The 15,657-nt window shown below is 38.1% G+C and overlaps 1 protein-coding gene and 1 long non-coding RNA gene across 3 annotated transcripts in view; one reads left to right on the top strand and one right to left on the bottom strand.

The window, feature by feature from the left end:
• Megf10 (multiple EGF-like-domains 10) overlaps positions 1–3,955 on the bottom strand; it is a 119,516-nt gene extending 115,561 nt beyond the window's left edge. Inside the window, exons 1-2 of one of the 2 annotated variants that reach the window (XM_013512378.1) lie at positions 3,937–3,955; positions 3,477–3,613 (exon numbers count right to left, since the gene is read on the bottom strand). In XM_013512378.1, coding sequence (XP_013367832.1) covers positions 3,477–3,592 — 116 coding nt within the window. In that variant the 5' untranslated portion in view covers positions 3,593–3,613; positions 3,937–3,955. Of the gene's footprint in view, positions 1–3,476; positions 3,614–3,936 lie in introns of those variants that run through there. The other variant, XM_013512379.1, reaches the window with a different exon arrangement.
• Positions 3,956–4,325: 370 nt separating this feature from the next.
• Positions 4,326–10,685, top strand: LOC106148103. The gene is made up of 3 exons (XR_001233260.1): positions 4,326–4,413; positions 4,661–4,820; positions 10,520–10,685. It is a non-coding gene; the product is annotated as an uncharacterized LOC106148103 (long non-coding RNA).
• Positions 10,686–15,657: the final 4,972 nt, after the last annotated feature.

The following is a 15,657-nucleotide window of genomic DNA, read 5'->3' as shown; positions in this document are numbered from 1 at the left end:
GCCTCTGCAGCAGGTGGCGAGAAGCACACTTCAGAGTAAAAGGAATCTGACCCCAGGTCTGTGCTATTTTCAGCACCGGGATACAAAACTCCTTATTTCCTCCTGTTTGTTTCATTCTTCTCAAACACACTGAACACATATCATCATTGTGATTTTAACCTAGTAAGCGTTATCCGGGAGAAACCCCAGCAAGATTTAATTTAAGGTCAAAGAACAGGGTAGGGAGGAGGGAAGCCGTCATCACTTGGCTACACTCCAAAGCGGCTAATTACATTTTATCTGCCTAAATTATCTTGTTACTTCAATCAGATATGATAATAATCATAATTTCTTATCTCTGCTTGCTTCAGGACTGCTGATTCAATTACTACCACTTCTGTATTAGTAATTGAAGGTTTGGGCAAAGAGCAGTTTCTCTTGTGGCTTCTTGAGGAGAATTCCCACCAGCTGAAAAAGTGCAAATTCCCAGAGAAAAGAGACCAGGGAAGAGGAAATTCACAGAACTTTCCATTTCCGAAAAGACAGTGTGCAGAATTCCTCTAATCACTAACATGCTTTTTGTTATTTGTAATGATTTAGCTTTCTTTTGTTTCATTTAGATACAGTTTCTTGGAATTACAGTTGCTACACTAAAGCAAGACAACAATTTCATTTGAAAATAAATATTCTGATATCCATGAAGATGCAGCTACAAGTGACTGGTAGAAGGACTTTTGTTTGGTGCTAGTCGAACTTGAATATTCATATTCACTGATTTATTTCTATTATTTTAATAAATATTTACTACATACTTTTCTAGTGCAGTGTCATAGGGAAGGTGCTGTAAAGTTTATAAAGATAATTAATAGGAGGTCCTCCCTTTAAATTCTATATAAAATAGTTATTACCACAAATATGTGTGTATATATGTATACATGTGCATATATATGTGTAACTTTACACCTATTTTCAAGGTATATGTTGAAGTTTCACATTATGTGTCATGGTTTAGATTTTAAATACCCCCCAAAACTTTCGTACTTTCAGAGGTAGGACTTTGGAAGGTGGTTAGATCATGAGTTCATAGCTGAATGGCCTATTAAGGGATCGGCCCAGTTGGAGGAAGTAGATTCCTGGGCATTGCCATTGTTTCTGGTGTCTCTCTCTCTCTCCCTCTCTTTCTTGGTCTGCCTACCCTGCTTCCCAGCTGCCATGAGATGAGCAGCTTTCTTCTGCCATGCTCAGACGAAAGATCAATAGGAGCCCTCTGACCATGGACTAAAACTTCTCAAAGAATGAACCAAAATAAATCTTTCCTCCTTTAAAATTTATATGTCAGATATTTTCTTGACAATGATGAAAAGCTAACTGATACAGAAAATTGGTACCAAGAGTGAGGCTGAATCTGCAATGGAGGCACCAGGATATGGTAGGAATGTGTAATATGTGCTGAAGAAAGCTACGGTACAGTCAGAACCAACCCAAAAGCGAAGTTATATGGCTGCAACCAGTAAGGCCATAGAGTCAGGGTGACCCCAGCTCTTCAGGGCTCACATGACACCACTATGTCCCCAGGTGACAGACTTGGAGCTATAGGAAGAGCTATATTATGGGAGCTATTATAGAGCTATATAGGAGCTATATTAGACTTGGTGCTAATGACTGCCCTGCTGCTTTTGATCTTGATTGAGTCTGATTCTTTCGTTTGCTGTTTGGTTTGGTTTGGTTTGGTTTGGTTTTTTTTTCCGGTACCGGGAATCAAACTCACGATCTTGCGCTTGCTAGGCAGGTGCTGTGCCACTGAGCTAAATCCCCAGCCCCTGAGTCCGATTCTTTCTATGCCCCCAATCTGTCCATTTTGGAATGGGGATATTTACCCTGTGCCATTGTTTCATTGATTTTTGTAGGGTCTCAGAGCTAAGCATTTGCCTTGAGTCTCAAAGGAAACACTGAATTTGAATTTTTGAGTAATGATGGAACTATCAAGAATTTGATTACTCTTAGACATGGACTGAATGCATTCTGTATAGTGTGATGGATATCACCTTTTTGGGGACCAGGGACACAACATTATGGTTTAGCTCTAAAATGTTAATATATAATAATACATAAACTTCATTGACTGATCAGGTAATTCTGGTTTTGTTACCCTGGTTGTAATATACCTAATGAGATAAGGACACACTCTCATTTAAAAAATAATGCTATGAGGAAGGAATTACTGTGCCCCTAGAACAACATCACTGCTGTGCTAGACAGCCTCTAGACTTTATGCATCCTACAAAGGGTGACAACAATTATTATAATATGTACTTTGTGATTTGGTAATCATACTGGTGAGGATGATACATAAACATGACCAAGTTTGATGTAATTTGACTTACATGTATTAAAAATACATATTACCCTCTAGTACAAAGTGTGATAAAAATATAGTGAATGTTTAATTTTTTTAAATTGTTAAGGTGCAAGACACTTTGCCTTAATCACTCTTAAAATACTCCCCTCAATTTGAGCACTCATCCCACAATCATTGCCACTTTTTGAAACAGAACACTTTCTGGAAGTGTTCTTTCATGAGTATCTTTAGCTCCTCTGCTGGAGCTGCCCTGGTATCCTGAATCAATTCAAAACATTTATCCTCCACGATCATTTTGACTATGGAGAAAAGCCAGAAGTCACACAATACTGGATTCAATGAATAAGGTCAATAAGGACCACACCATACTGCTTTTACAAGCCTGTCTTTCTGTGGGATGGCAGGGGACAGCAGCATTTACCATATTTTTGATCCCACCCCCTGAAGACACTCACATGATGTATCCTTCATATGATGTATCTAATCTTCCCCTTTTCCAGCACAATACTTGGGTCTGTTTGTGTTGGACACAGTTCTCACTGGCTTAATGGCACACAGTTCTCACTGGCTCAGTGGTACTGGCTTAAAGCTACCTTCCATTTCCAGAACCCCTCCCAACAACTGCTCCTTCTTGAGTTCTTCAAGAACATCTCAGGGGATGCCAGCTACGCGTAGCACTGCCCATTCCTCCAAAAAAAAGGTCTGCCTTTTCAAGCTACCTATGGCACATTGCTTTTATCCTGTACATTTCAACATTTAATGTTATTATTCCATGCTATTTCTCACTGCTCTTTCGATGTCCCCAAAATAGGTCCAGCTCTGCAAAACTACTGCAAATAGATTCACAGCAGGGACTAGACCTTAGAGACCTCACTGTAATCGAACTGTTAATGTTTTCCCTGGATCTTACAATTGCATCTGTGTTAGAATTAGATATATAGTTTTTGCACATAATATATATTCTATTATACCAAGGTGAAAAATATTACTCAATTTATTAAAAATACCTAATCATTTCTGCAGAAAAGTAATCTCACAATACCTTTTCAGATTCTAATTTTACACATCAGATTGATGAGAATAACATATAAAAGAACTCATGGACAATTACTACTCAGGCTGTTGTCAGAAGGATTACCTTTCCCAGTGGCTACACACATTAGGGTCCTCGAGATTCAGCGATGATGCCGTCCCAGTCCAGTGGCATAACAATAAACAGATAAAGCCCAGGCATGAGTTCAAAGAAGTAACCATTTTTTTTTTCTGAAGAACAACCTACAAGAAAAAAAATGAAAGTGCATTAAAATCAGTCAAACATAATTCTTTTCAGTAGAGCAATCACTCGGCACCAGTGGTTGATCCGGTTTAAACAAGCACGACGAGGCATGTATTTAAGTAGCTGGTCACCAGATCTTATAGTCCAGGAAAGAGAGGTGTTTCTCATGTTGTGCAGGGTGCCTACCATTCTATCAATTGCTGAAATGTGCAAATCATCGTTAATTACTAGCACAACAAAAACCCCTCTCAGACATGCCAGCTGACATTAAAGGAATCCATCAGAACAACTCTGGGCAACACAAGATTTCAGATTCTCTCACCAGGCACGTTTCATCCTGAAAGAAGAGGGTGCACAGAGGAATCTGGTCTCATTCGTCCCAGAGAATGAATGATGAGCCAGAAGCCCCTGTGGCTTTACACAGGGGCACTTCAGGCAACAAATCTGGCATCACTCAATAGCTCGTGGGTACTGCACATCCACCCGACTCTAGCTACCATGAAAAACCAGACACAAAATATAAAACTAGTCCCCTTCCCTGCCCATTAAGCTGCCTAAAATTTAGACTAGGGGGGACTGGAAAGCAGCACTTGGTTGGCAGGCAGTAGAGTGACTACGGGAGCTTTTCTTCTGATAGGGCTTGTCAACGGAAACTAGGAAACTGGGAGAAAAACGACTGCAGTTTAATTGCAGGGGGAAATGGTCAGTCCTTCAACGAGATGGGAAGCACAAAAGTTCTCCTGTAGGTTCGGGAAGCTTTGCGTTCAGCTTTGGATGCAAGGAGTGATCGAAAGATATGGTGAGTGTTTAATTTTTTTTAAAAAGTTCATTACAGTAAAGATACTTTGCCAAGAATAACGGGATAAGTGTGTTTAAAGTGAGGGGGAGTATTTGGAAGGAGATTAATAGCAATGTTTCTTTTACTATAGTTAAATTTTTTATTTAAATGGTCACTTTTTTTTATCTATGCCTCACTGATCAAACATTCATGGCAATTTCTGTCAAATAAAAACATCACAGTGTATCCTTATCCACCCTATTCACAGAATCTGGCATCACGTGACTTCCTGCTCTTTCCTGAAGTCAAAATGGCCACAAAAGGTAAACATTTTGAGTCAATTCAGGGATGAAGGCGGTCACACCAACATAACCAAAGACACCTCTGAAGGACAAGTTCTAGAACTGCTTCAGAAAGTGGCAAGAATGGTAAGTGTTTTTGAAGCTAGAGGAAGTGTTTCGAGGGTGATTAATGGCAATGTGTCTTATACTGTAATACATTTTCCAAAATTTAAACATTAACCGCATTTGTTATCACACCTAGATATCAAGTTTGAGGTTGCCATGAGGTGCTCAAGTGAAGCCATCTACAAACCTTTACTGAATTCCTACTATATGCCAAGAATTACACCAGGCAGGAGTGTGTAGCAGTTGAAATAGCAAGGGAATTGTACGCGTTGTTTCACCCCCTCAGTAAGAAAGAAAAGCTTAATTCCCACCCTATATCATCAAATCACTACACAAATGGACATGAAATTAGATCCATTCACTAAACACAAGGAAAATAAGCATTAACCTGTTTTGAAACTAGAAATAATAGGCCACATTATTTGACCAAAAAAGTTATTTTCTGGGTGAAAGCTGGCATTTACACTGATTTTCTACATCATGAGGTTATTAGTGTTTATTACTTGAGACTCAAATGTGGTGAATAATAACTCTGTATTTTGAGAAGACGAGTATCTTAAAACAAACACACAATAAATAACAAAAATAGCAAAAAGCCAACTTTAGGATATAGTTTATCCTTCAAATTCAGGATTACAGATCAAGGAAATACGAAATTCTTCAAAATCAAAATTATTTAGAAGGACAAGTATTTTAAGCACATTATAAAAAATGATCTATCTCTGACTCCAGACAGGCTAAAAGCTAATGTAAAAGAAAATGATTTGGAATAAGGAAAAAAATATTATGAATTTCTACGATAATTAAAAGACAGTGTAAATTATTGAGAGGTTGTAAAATCTTTTGAAAAGTTACTTCCATAGCCACTAAATAAGTCCAACATATAAGCCATAAGTAGCTAAAATATGACTTGCAGATTAATTCAAAGTATTTATATTTCTCACAGGTTCATGATATAAAGTTGTGAAATCTGAAGTTTAATATAGCTAAAGAGCTATTCTATTTAACAGAGTAGATAAAAAATGATGATGACAACGATGATGATGATGATGATGATGATGATAGTAGTAGAAGCAGCAGTAGTAGTAGCTAATATTCCCTGGCTAATTACTGTGTGCTAGAGATGTTACTGAGCTTTTTATGTGAATTATTTAATCCTCATAGCAACTTATCCAAAAAGTACTGATTTTTGTTGTCCACATTTTACAGACGAAAATATAGAAGATTCAGCTAGTATTTCCCTCATCCATTAAAAAAAAAAAAAAAGAGCTTTCATACATGTGGTTGTAACAAGTAAGCAGAAAATAATCTCTGTCTCAGAGCTTTTCTTTGTCAGGATAAGTATTTCATTTCAATGAAATGTGAAATATATATATTAGCTTTCATTCTTTCCTCCAAAACAAAATGAAGTCTGGGAAGCAGTAATCTGCCACCTACTCACAAACAATTACACTAAATTGGGGAGTTTATTTCCTGAGTCACCATCTCAAATCAAACCAGCCATTTACCAATTAGAAATGTTTAGTCTCTGAAGCTAGAAACTGTCAGAAGAGAATCAAATTGCCAAGAAAAAGAAAGAAGCTGTGTATTCTCTTTCAGTGTAAAAATCGTGTCCCTGATCTCTCAGTTTCTTTTCATGCTTTGCACCTGTGAATGGGGAGGACAAGAAATGGGCAGAATTTGGTCTCCTCCTCATTGCTTTTAAAATTCAGCATTCAGAAATAGAAAACTGCACTGCAAAGTTGCAGGGGCATTTGCACAAGGGAAAGTATCAGCACATTATGGGGTGTGTGTGTGTGTGTGTGTGTGTGTGTGTGTGTGTGATTATTCATATAAAATGCTTTGGTCTTTTCACTCCAAAGAATTTTACTTATTTAAATTAGAAATTAACTGAAGTCTGGAATATTCTACATTAGAGAATAAAATGACAAAAAATGAAAAGAATTGCTAGATCAAAATGCAGGGATCATACAAATTTACATAAGCCCGTTAAACCTACGAAAATAATGCAAATGCTATATATAGTGGAGAGGGAAGACCTCTCACAACATGCTAATAAACTACAATGACTGTGGCAGTGATACATTTCATTATGTTCAGAAATGTGAACTGTCTTTTGGCTCCAGCTTGTTGGATGCAAGCATTGCTATGGAATCCGAATAAGCAACTGACAGGGCATAGTGTGTACCCTTTCCACATTTTGTGTTTTTCTATGTGTTTGGGGAGTATATGTGGGCTCCCTTAATTCTTTAAAGAGAAAAGGTCCAATACATTTTTCCTATTTTTTTCTTCTATGTTGTGTCATCCTCTCTGTTATAACTTTACCCTTTCGAGTACAAATGAAAACAACACAATTGCTAAGAAATAGCATTATTTCAATTGAAAAAGGCAACATACTGCTGATTTACTTCATTAAAAATAGATAGCTTGAATATATTCAAAACTCTAAATTGAGTATTAAGCTGCCCACACCTAGCCAGGCTTCATCTGCAAATAACTTTCCTTATGATTCCATTTAACAAAATTTTACATGTAAAAAAATAATTCATTTGCATGAACCCCCTAGTGCAAACTTGATTGCATCCCAGATCATTCACTTAATTATCATGGAAAAATCAAAACAGAAAATCAGTACCACTGATTAGCATTGCTAAAGAGCTGCTATTAGAAAGAGGAAACACAGTCTACAGAGTTAACTCTTCCTGCCTTGCAGTGCCCCTCAGAAGGCAGGTTTTGCTTATTCTGCCACAAAAAGTCCTCATAAATAATCAGATTTACAAGGGATGAGTCTAGGTTCTAATAACAAATGGCTTCTTTATCTGTGTGATAAGGAGAAATAAATGATGGAGCATTGAGTTATTAATTTAGTTTTGCAATGCCAGAGGGATAAAAATTCTAGACAATTATTCTTGACTCTAAAATCTATTACCTTTCTGAAATCACTAAGTGTACTCATAGAAATAACTTGGGTGCCCTTGTCCAGTTTCTTCTCAAGCCTACAGTCCTTCAAATTGAAATGGATGTCTCAATTAAAAACAGCTGCTTTTCCACAATTAATGTCCCCCTCCCTTATACCAAGAGTCACCTCTTTCTCTTGCTCACTCTGATACAGGAGAACTGTAACTCCCAACCTGCTAGGCCTCAGATGTGTTAAGTTCATGTCCCCTGAATACTGAACAATGAATTCCAAGGAATACAGGTGAACACTAGGAAGCTTTACTGAGGGAGACCTCCTGAGAGACTGGAGGGGTCCCAAAAGTGGGATGCCACCGAGGTTCTTTTCAGGGGTAACTTATGCAGCAAAGTCACAACGTGGGTACAACCAGGGTCAAACTACAGGTCTAACCAACCTATAGGACTACAAGTATAGCTACTTAGCTAATATTGATCCATTAGAGAAGCAGGTCACACAGCAAGGCTACATGAAAAAACAAAGACATTTTGGGGAAGGGGTGAGTCCAGATGCAGTGTCGCCTACCTGGACTTATTGGACCAGGTGATACAATTACAACATAATCTCATGTTATTTGTTCCTTAGGGAGGCAGGTAGGATTGGCCGTTGCATTTTTATCTGGAGGCCTGGCCTTCTTCAGATGTGCCTCTGGCCACAATTCTGATGTCTTTATTTTTGTACTGACTTCCTTGAGAGCCAGCCCCACTCTGACTGTTCCATTTAACTTAGCTGCCTATAATAACTGTATACATTACCTATGAAGAATATATTCTTTGCTTCTCCTCACACTACTCAGAAAGGGTAGAAGGCAATGTGTTGTACTCTGGGGCTCTGAACCTGTGGACAGAGCATGAACAGTCATATTTCAATGTGTTAATAATGTCAAAATAGCATCATTGGTGGTTGCCCTGAGAACAACCTCAGACAGGACTTCAGTGTAAAAACAGCTTTGCTGATACAATGACTCCTTCAGGTGCTGTCATGGCTTCTATTTGCAGCACCCACCTTTGTGTTGGTCAACCTGGAAAGAAAAAAATCATACTTTGCCTCACAACTTTGGAGATTCCACCTCATAGCCAATTGGCCCTGTAGCTTTGGGCTTGTGGTGGCTCAGTACATCCTGGCAGGAGCACATGGTAGAAGGGAATGTTCAGCTCCCGGGAAGGTGTGGAAGAGATGAGAAAGGGCCTGACCTCACCGTCCCCTTCCAGGACATGCCTGCTCTTATGGTTTATACCTAGAAAGTCCCCCAAAGTCTCACGTACTCACAGGCAGGCCTTTGGAAGATGACTGTGTCACGGGAGTGCTCAGCTCTGTCAGTGGATTAACTCACTGACGTGTCCCTGGGGAGGTGCTGTTAGGAGGTGGGCCCTGTTGGAGGTGGTCACTGAGGGTGTGACCTCAAAGGAGGTGCTCTCGTCCCGGGCTCCTCTGTCCTCTCTCTGCTTCTGGACTGCCTTGAGAATTTTTCATTTGCCAGGCGCTTCCACTGCACTGTTTCCTCCATAGAGCCACTAACCATGGCCCAGGATCACGCTCTCCTCCTTTACATTGAGGGCGTTGGGTATTTAGCCCCAGCAACGCGAAAGCTCACTAAGACACCTCTCAAATGACCAGAAGTCTCCCACCAACCCCTACTTCTTACAGATCCCACTATCCCTCAATAGCACTGTCCTGGGGAACAAACCCTCAAAACATGGACCCTGGGATACGTTGAAGATCACAGTTACGTCACAAGGCGGGTCAGCCTAACACTAAAATCCACTGCCCATGTGTCACTATTTAATTCAAGCATGTATAGTATGGACCGTACATATGCACAATATGGATACATGTACATATACACTATGGATGCGTGTACAATATAGATTTTGTTTAGAGACCTTGTGTCATTTTTCCTTACCTCAAATCCCACAACAAAAATATCCTAAGTAGATTTAATTATTGTAATGGTAGGCATGCAGTATTCTCAGAAAGCTTCTAAAAATATAAGCTAAGAGTAGAGTCACTCACATTAATAAAAGACAAAATACTGTCAAATCCTACTTTATAAATTTATAAGAGTTTTATGAACAAGCCACCCACCCACAACCCCTATACATTAGCATCAATAGAGGGTTTGATCATGGTTGCAACATTCTTTGGCCTCTCATATCAAGCAAAACCTAGGCAAGGCACAGACAGTGCCGGCGCTCAGCTACTCTCAGGCAGTCACAACCTTACACAGAAAACAGACACAAGCTCACTGTTTCATCACAGCAGGATGCACAGTATGACTGAGATGAAAACAAGCTGCGATGGGAACACAGGGATGGCTTCATCTATGAATCAGTCAACCCCGCAGTCATTTTGTTTATCGAATTAAGGGACAGTTAAGTGAAGACCCTTGTGACCCATTTATCATCAACTTTACACAGCTCAATGTCCTTAGGAATCCATCACTCATACACCATACAGGAAAAATCCACAGAACAATGCTCACTAAAGATCTAAACGCAAGGAACTATGTAGACTTCTGTGACTTATAAGTCATGGCCTTTGGCTTTAACAGTTCAAAATCTATTGGGGAGAGAAATAATAAGCAAAAATATGACTATTCGATAAGGCAGTTTAGAAATGACTTGCTAGGACTTTAAAAGGAAGAGAAGTCAATGTGATGTGTGGAGGCTCATGAAAGAGGTCAAACTTAACCAAAGATCTTAAAACAGAAAAAGGACTGGAAATCCTTGAGTGGCTCCTCACACATGTGATCTCACTGACTCCACAGGAGAAGGCCCATTTCCCCTACATGGTCACACTGAGATTAAACGTCTCACCTGAAGCCAAACATCAGGACAGAGCTGAGCTTTGAACAAGCCTGGCTGGATGCTACAATGCCTGTGACCCGTCCGCGGCATCACACCTGGCTAACGGGAAGCTTTGAGAATGTGAAAACTCACACAAGGGTCAAAGAAGCAAAGACAAAGGTGAAAGCCAAGCTTCGGGGTGAGGGAGGCAAAAGATTTTATGTGGAATTGTGAGAAGTGATGTTAGGAAGGTAGATGGTGTGGTGATTAAGGGTCTTGAGCAGCAGGCTAAGGAATTCAGGTTAATTTATTCTGTCTACAGTGGCATTCACTTGAAGTCTTTGAGTAGGGGAAGAGGTGTTTGGGAAATTAATAGATAATATGCATAGAACTTGATCAAGTGACCAGATTCTTTGGAGGCAAAGATTAGGCAGAGGACAGTGTGCCAGGAATGAGGCAGAAAGACCTCCGTAGGGTGGTAGCCTAAGGAATAAGAAGTTAGCAAGAAATCATGGGAAAAAAGAATTAGAGGGGCTGGGGATATAGCTCAGTGGCATAAGTGCCTGCCTGGCAAGCACAAGGTCATGAGTTCTATCCCCGTACCACCAAAACAAAAAGAAAAACCAACACCAAAAAATAATAAAAAGAAAAGAAAAAAAGAATTAGAATTGAGAGAAAGAATGGTTTACATCAGGGAAAGCTATTTTGGATCTAAAACATTTTGAATCCCAGTTCTATTTTGTAGTCTCTGCTATCTCATATTAGGCAAACAAAATGCATCACTTCTTTATTAGAAAAAGAAACATCAAATACTATTTCTCATTCCAGAATCTTGCAAATAAAATCATATTTATTTTCTCAAACTTCTCACGATTTAGTATATCTCAGTGACATCCCCATTGATTCTTTTCAACCTTAAGAGTCCTAATTTCTTGACCTAAACATTAAGAGAAAGGAAAAGGCCTCTTAGCCCCTTTAGAAAATTTGCTCTTTTGTTCTTTCCTTCAGCAGTGCTCTAGCAACTATTATTATACCCTACTGTTTGCAGCCAGTTTCCAAGATGCCGTCAGTGGTCCCTGACTGCACAACATCTTACGCTGAATAGAGAGCAGACTGGTGTTGCCAACAGGGTATAGCAGAAGTAACAAGAGTATAACTTTCAAACCTAGGTCATAAAGATACTGCCTGGATCTTGTTCCTGTGGGAATCTAGCTGCAGCATCACCAGGACACTCAAGCTGCCTAGACAGAGGCTGACAAAGTGAGAAATTGAAGCCTGCTGCCAAGGCCCACATGGGCGACCCATCTTGGAACTGGATCCTCCAGCCACTGTCAAGGCTTCAGACCCCGGTGGCCCTGCCGATGTACTGACTACAACCTCAGGACACCCTGCACCAGAACCACCAGCTAAGCTACCCCCAATTCTTGGCCTATAGAAACTGTGAGTTAATGAATGTTTGTTGCTTACGCCACTAAGTTGTTAGGTAGTGTTACCCAGCAATAGCACACCAGCATGACTTTGTTTAAGTATTTCCATACCCAAATTACATTCGTTTATGTCCAAAATATCTCTCACTAATGCCCATCATTCTGTTGGCATCTTGAGTAGAAGTAGTACATAGAAAAACCACCTGAAATAATTCTGAAATCTTGACCTTACATTCTGACTCTTGGCAAGAGCCCGACATAATCTAATCACAGTTTATTCTTCTGTGCCTAGAGGCATGATCTTACCAATGTCTGTGTTTTGAGGTGCATCTGCTGTTTTTTCACACAGAGCAGTGTCCCAAATTATGTCATTTACTTTTAACTATTTAGAATGTGTTCAGAAGAATTAACCTGCTTTATGCAGAAGGACTGGACTTCCTCATAACTTGGAGAGTTCATTATGTACTCTATGCTACAGGTTACTTATAATATATTAAAGATTGGCTTTCAAGTGCTCCTTTGAGTTACTTTTTCATCCACAAATGTTCCTTTTATTTTCGTGCAGTTGAACTGGTTTTCCACGTTTATAGTATAATTATTAGTATATGAAAATTTAAATAGTATATTAGTATATGAAAATTTAAATAGTAAGAATCTATTACCAGTCCAATTATTTAAATACATGATGACTAAAAATTGCATATTTTTGGTTTCAAAAGATTTTTAAAAACTGAAATCAGAGGCTAGGGATATGGCAAAGTGATAAATTTCTTACCTAGTATAAAGCTCTGGATTTGATTCTAGGTACTTAAAAAAATTTGAAATTGCATAGAGTACCATTTCTGGTCATGATGCAATTGAACTACAAACCGAACACAAGAAAAAGTCTTGGAATTATGGAAATTAAACAACTGACTCTCGAAGGCAGTGGATTGATAAAGAAATTAAAAAAGGAATTAAAGAATCTCTTGAAACTAATAAAAACAGAAATCCAACACACCAGAACATGTGGGACACAGCAAAGGCAGTACTAAGAAGGACATTTATAACAATCATTGGAGACATTAAAAAATAGAGACGTCTCAAAGAAGGTAAAGGTCTCTATCACTGTACCTCAAAGAACTTGAAAAATAAGAACAAAATAAACCCAAAATTAGCAGAAAGGAAGTAATAATAAAAATGAAATAAAACTAAAAAAGAACACAAAAGATCAATGAAAGAAAAAGCTAGTTCTTAAGGGGATAAAATTGAGAGATCCTGAGCTAGACTAAAGGGGGAAAAGAAGAAAATTCAAATAAGTAAAATCAGAGATGAACAATAAGTCATTACAATTAACACCATAGAAATACAAAAGATCAGTAGAGATTGTTATAAACAAATATGCCAAAAAACTTGATAACCTAGAAAAAATATGGACAATTTGTGGACACATAAAACTTACCAAAATTGAATCATAAACAAATGAAAAACCTGGACAGACCAATAATACATAAGATTTAATATGTAATAAAAAGTCTCCCATCAAAGAAAAACCTAGGACCAGATAGTTTCACTGTTGAGTTCTACCAAATATTTAAAGAAGAGCTAATACCAATTATTAAATTATTCCAAAAAGGGTAAGAAAAGAATTCTTCCAAACTCACTCCATTCAGCCAACATTACCGGATTACCAAAACCAGACAAGGATACAAAACAAAAAGATAGCTACAGGCCACAGTCTTTAGTGAACATAGTTTGCAAACCAAATCCAAAAACACATTAAAAAGATTATTCACTATGATCAAAGGGGATTCATCCCCAAGATGCAACAATGATTCAAAATATACAGATCAATAAATGTGCTATGCCACATAAGTAATATACGCATCAACAGAATGAAGAACAAAAACCATGTGATCATTTAAATGGATGTAGAAAAGGCATTTAATAAAATTAAATGTCTATTTATGATGAAAATTCTGGATAAATTAGGTATAAAAGGAATACTCTTTAATATAATAAAGGACTAGGAGCCAATACAATATTGAAATGAGGGCTGCAGATTTTCAAACTTAAAGTCTTGCATAAGACAAGCATGCTTACTTTTACCACTTTTATTCAACATAGTATTAGAAGTCTTAGCCAGGGCAATCAGGCAAGAGAAAGAAATAAAGGGCTCTAGAAACGGTTTTATGAAGGGAGAGGAGAAGAAGGATTGAAGGGGAGGGAGGAGAATGGGAAAAAATAAAGTACACTATGTACAGGTACAAATTTCCTATGATGATTATGATCATTATATATGTCAAAAGTGTACCAATAAAATTAATTTTTAAAAAATTAAAAAGGAATAAGTAAAACCGTCACTGTAGATGACATAATCTTATATATAGGAAATCCCAAAGTCTCTCCCCAAAAACTATTAGAATAAACAAATTCAGCAAATTTGCAGGACATAAAATCAAAATATAAAAATCAGTAGCATTGCTATATGACAGCAGGCAAATATCTGATACAAATCAAGAAAGCAGTCTCATTTACAATATCTACCAAAAATGAAATTAAGTACCGAGGAATAAATGTAACCAAGTAAAATGAAAGACTACTACACTGAAAATTATAACACAGTGATGAAACAAATTGAAGATACAAGACAAGTTGGAAGAGGGAATACTGTTAAAATTTCCATGCTACCTAAAGCTATTTACAGATTCAATGGATCCCTATCAAAATACCAGTGGCATTCTTCACAGAACTAAAAAAAAAAAAATTAATTTACATGAAATTTTAAAAATCTTGAGCAAAAGGAACAAAGCAGGCGGCATTACACTACCTGACATACTGCAAAGCTTAGTAATCAAAAGAGCACGGTGCTGCTATAAAAATCGGTGCATAGACCAGTGGGACAGAACAGACAGCCTAGAAGTAAAGCCAGACAGCTACAGCCAGCTGATTTCTGACAGAAGTGTTAAGAACACACACTTGAGAAGGGATGATCTTTTCAATAAATGGTGCTAGGAAAATCGGATATCCACATGCAGAAGAATGCAGCTATACCCTATCTCTCATCAGTTACCAAAACAAATTAACTAAAATAAAGACTTAAATGTAAGGCCTGAAGCAATGAATATGTAGAAGAATACAGAGGAATCTCTTGAGGACACTGGAATGAGTAAGGATTTTTTGAGTAAGACCATAAAAGGATGGAAAGAAAAGCAAAAATAGACAAATGAGAGTACCTCAAACTAAAAACCTTCACAGCAAAGAAAATAATCAGCAGAAAGTAGAGATAACCTACAGAATTGGAGAACATATTTGCACACTACACATCTTCTAAGATGATGGCGCATGCCTGTAATCCCAGCACTCGGGAGGCCAAGCAGGAGGATCATTGCAAGTTCAAGGCCAGCCTGCGCTACAAAGTGAGCTCAAGCCTAGCCTGAACTGCATAGCGAGATCCTGTCTTAAACAGAAAAAAAAAATCTCCTAAGGGGTTAATATTAGAATAAAAAAGAACTTTAAAACCTCAACAGCAAAAAAAAAACAACCCAAATATTTACAATCTTTTTGTGTCAGCTTTAAATTTCTTTTTTTTTTTTTTTGTTTTGTTTTTTTGTTTTTTAGGGTTTTTTTGGTTTTTCTCCGGTACTGGGAACCGAACTCACAACCTTGCGCTTGCCAGGCAGGCGCTTTGCCACTGAGCTAAATCCCCAGCC

This window comes from Chinchilla lanigera, unplaced genomic scaffold (assembly GCF_000276665.1).
Source record: "Chinchilla lanigera isolate Chin_1 unplaced genomic scaffold, ChiLan1.0 scaffold00014, whole genome shotgun sequence".
Lineage (NCBI taxonomy): Eukaryota > Metazoa > Chordata > Mammalia > Rodentia > Chinchillidae > Chinchilla > Chinchilla lanigera.
Note: the sequence above shows the minus strand (reverse complement) of the source record. Positions and strands in the feature narration are given on the sequence as shown.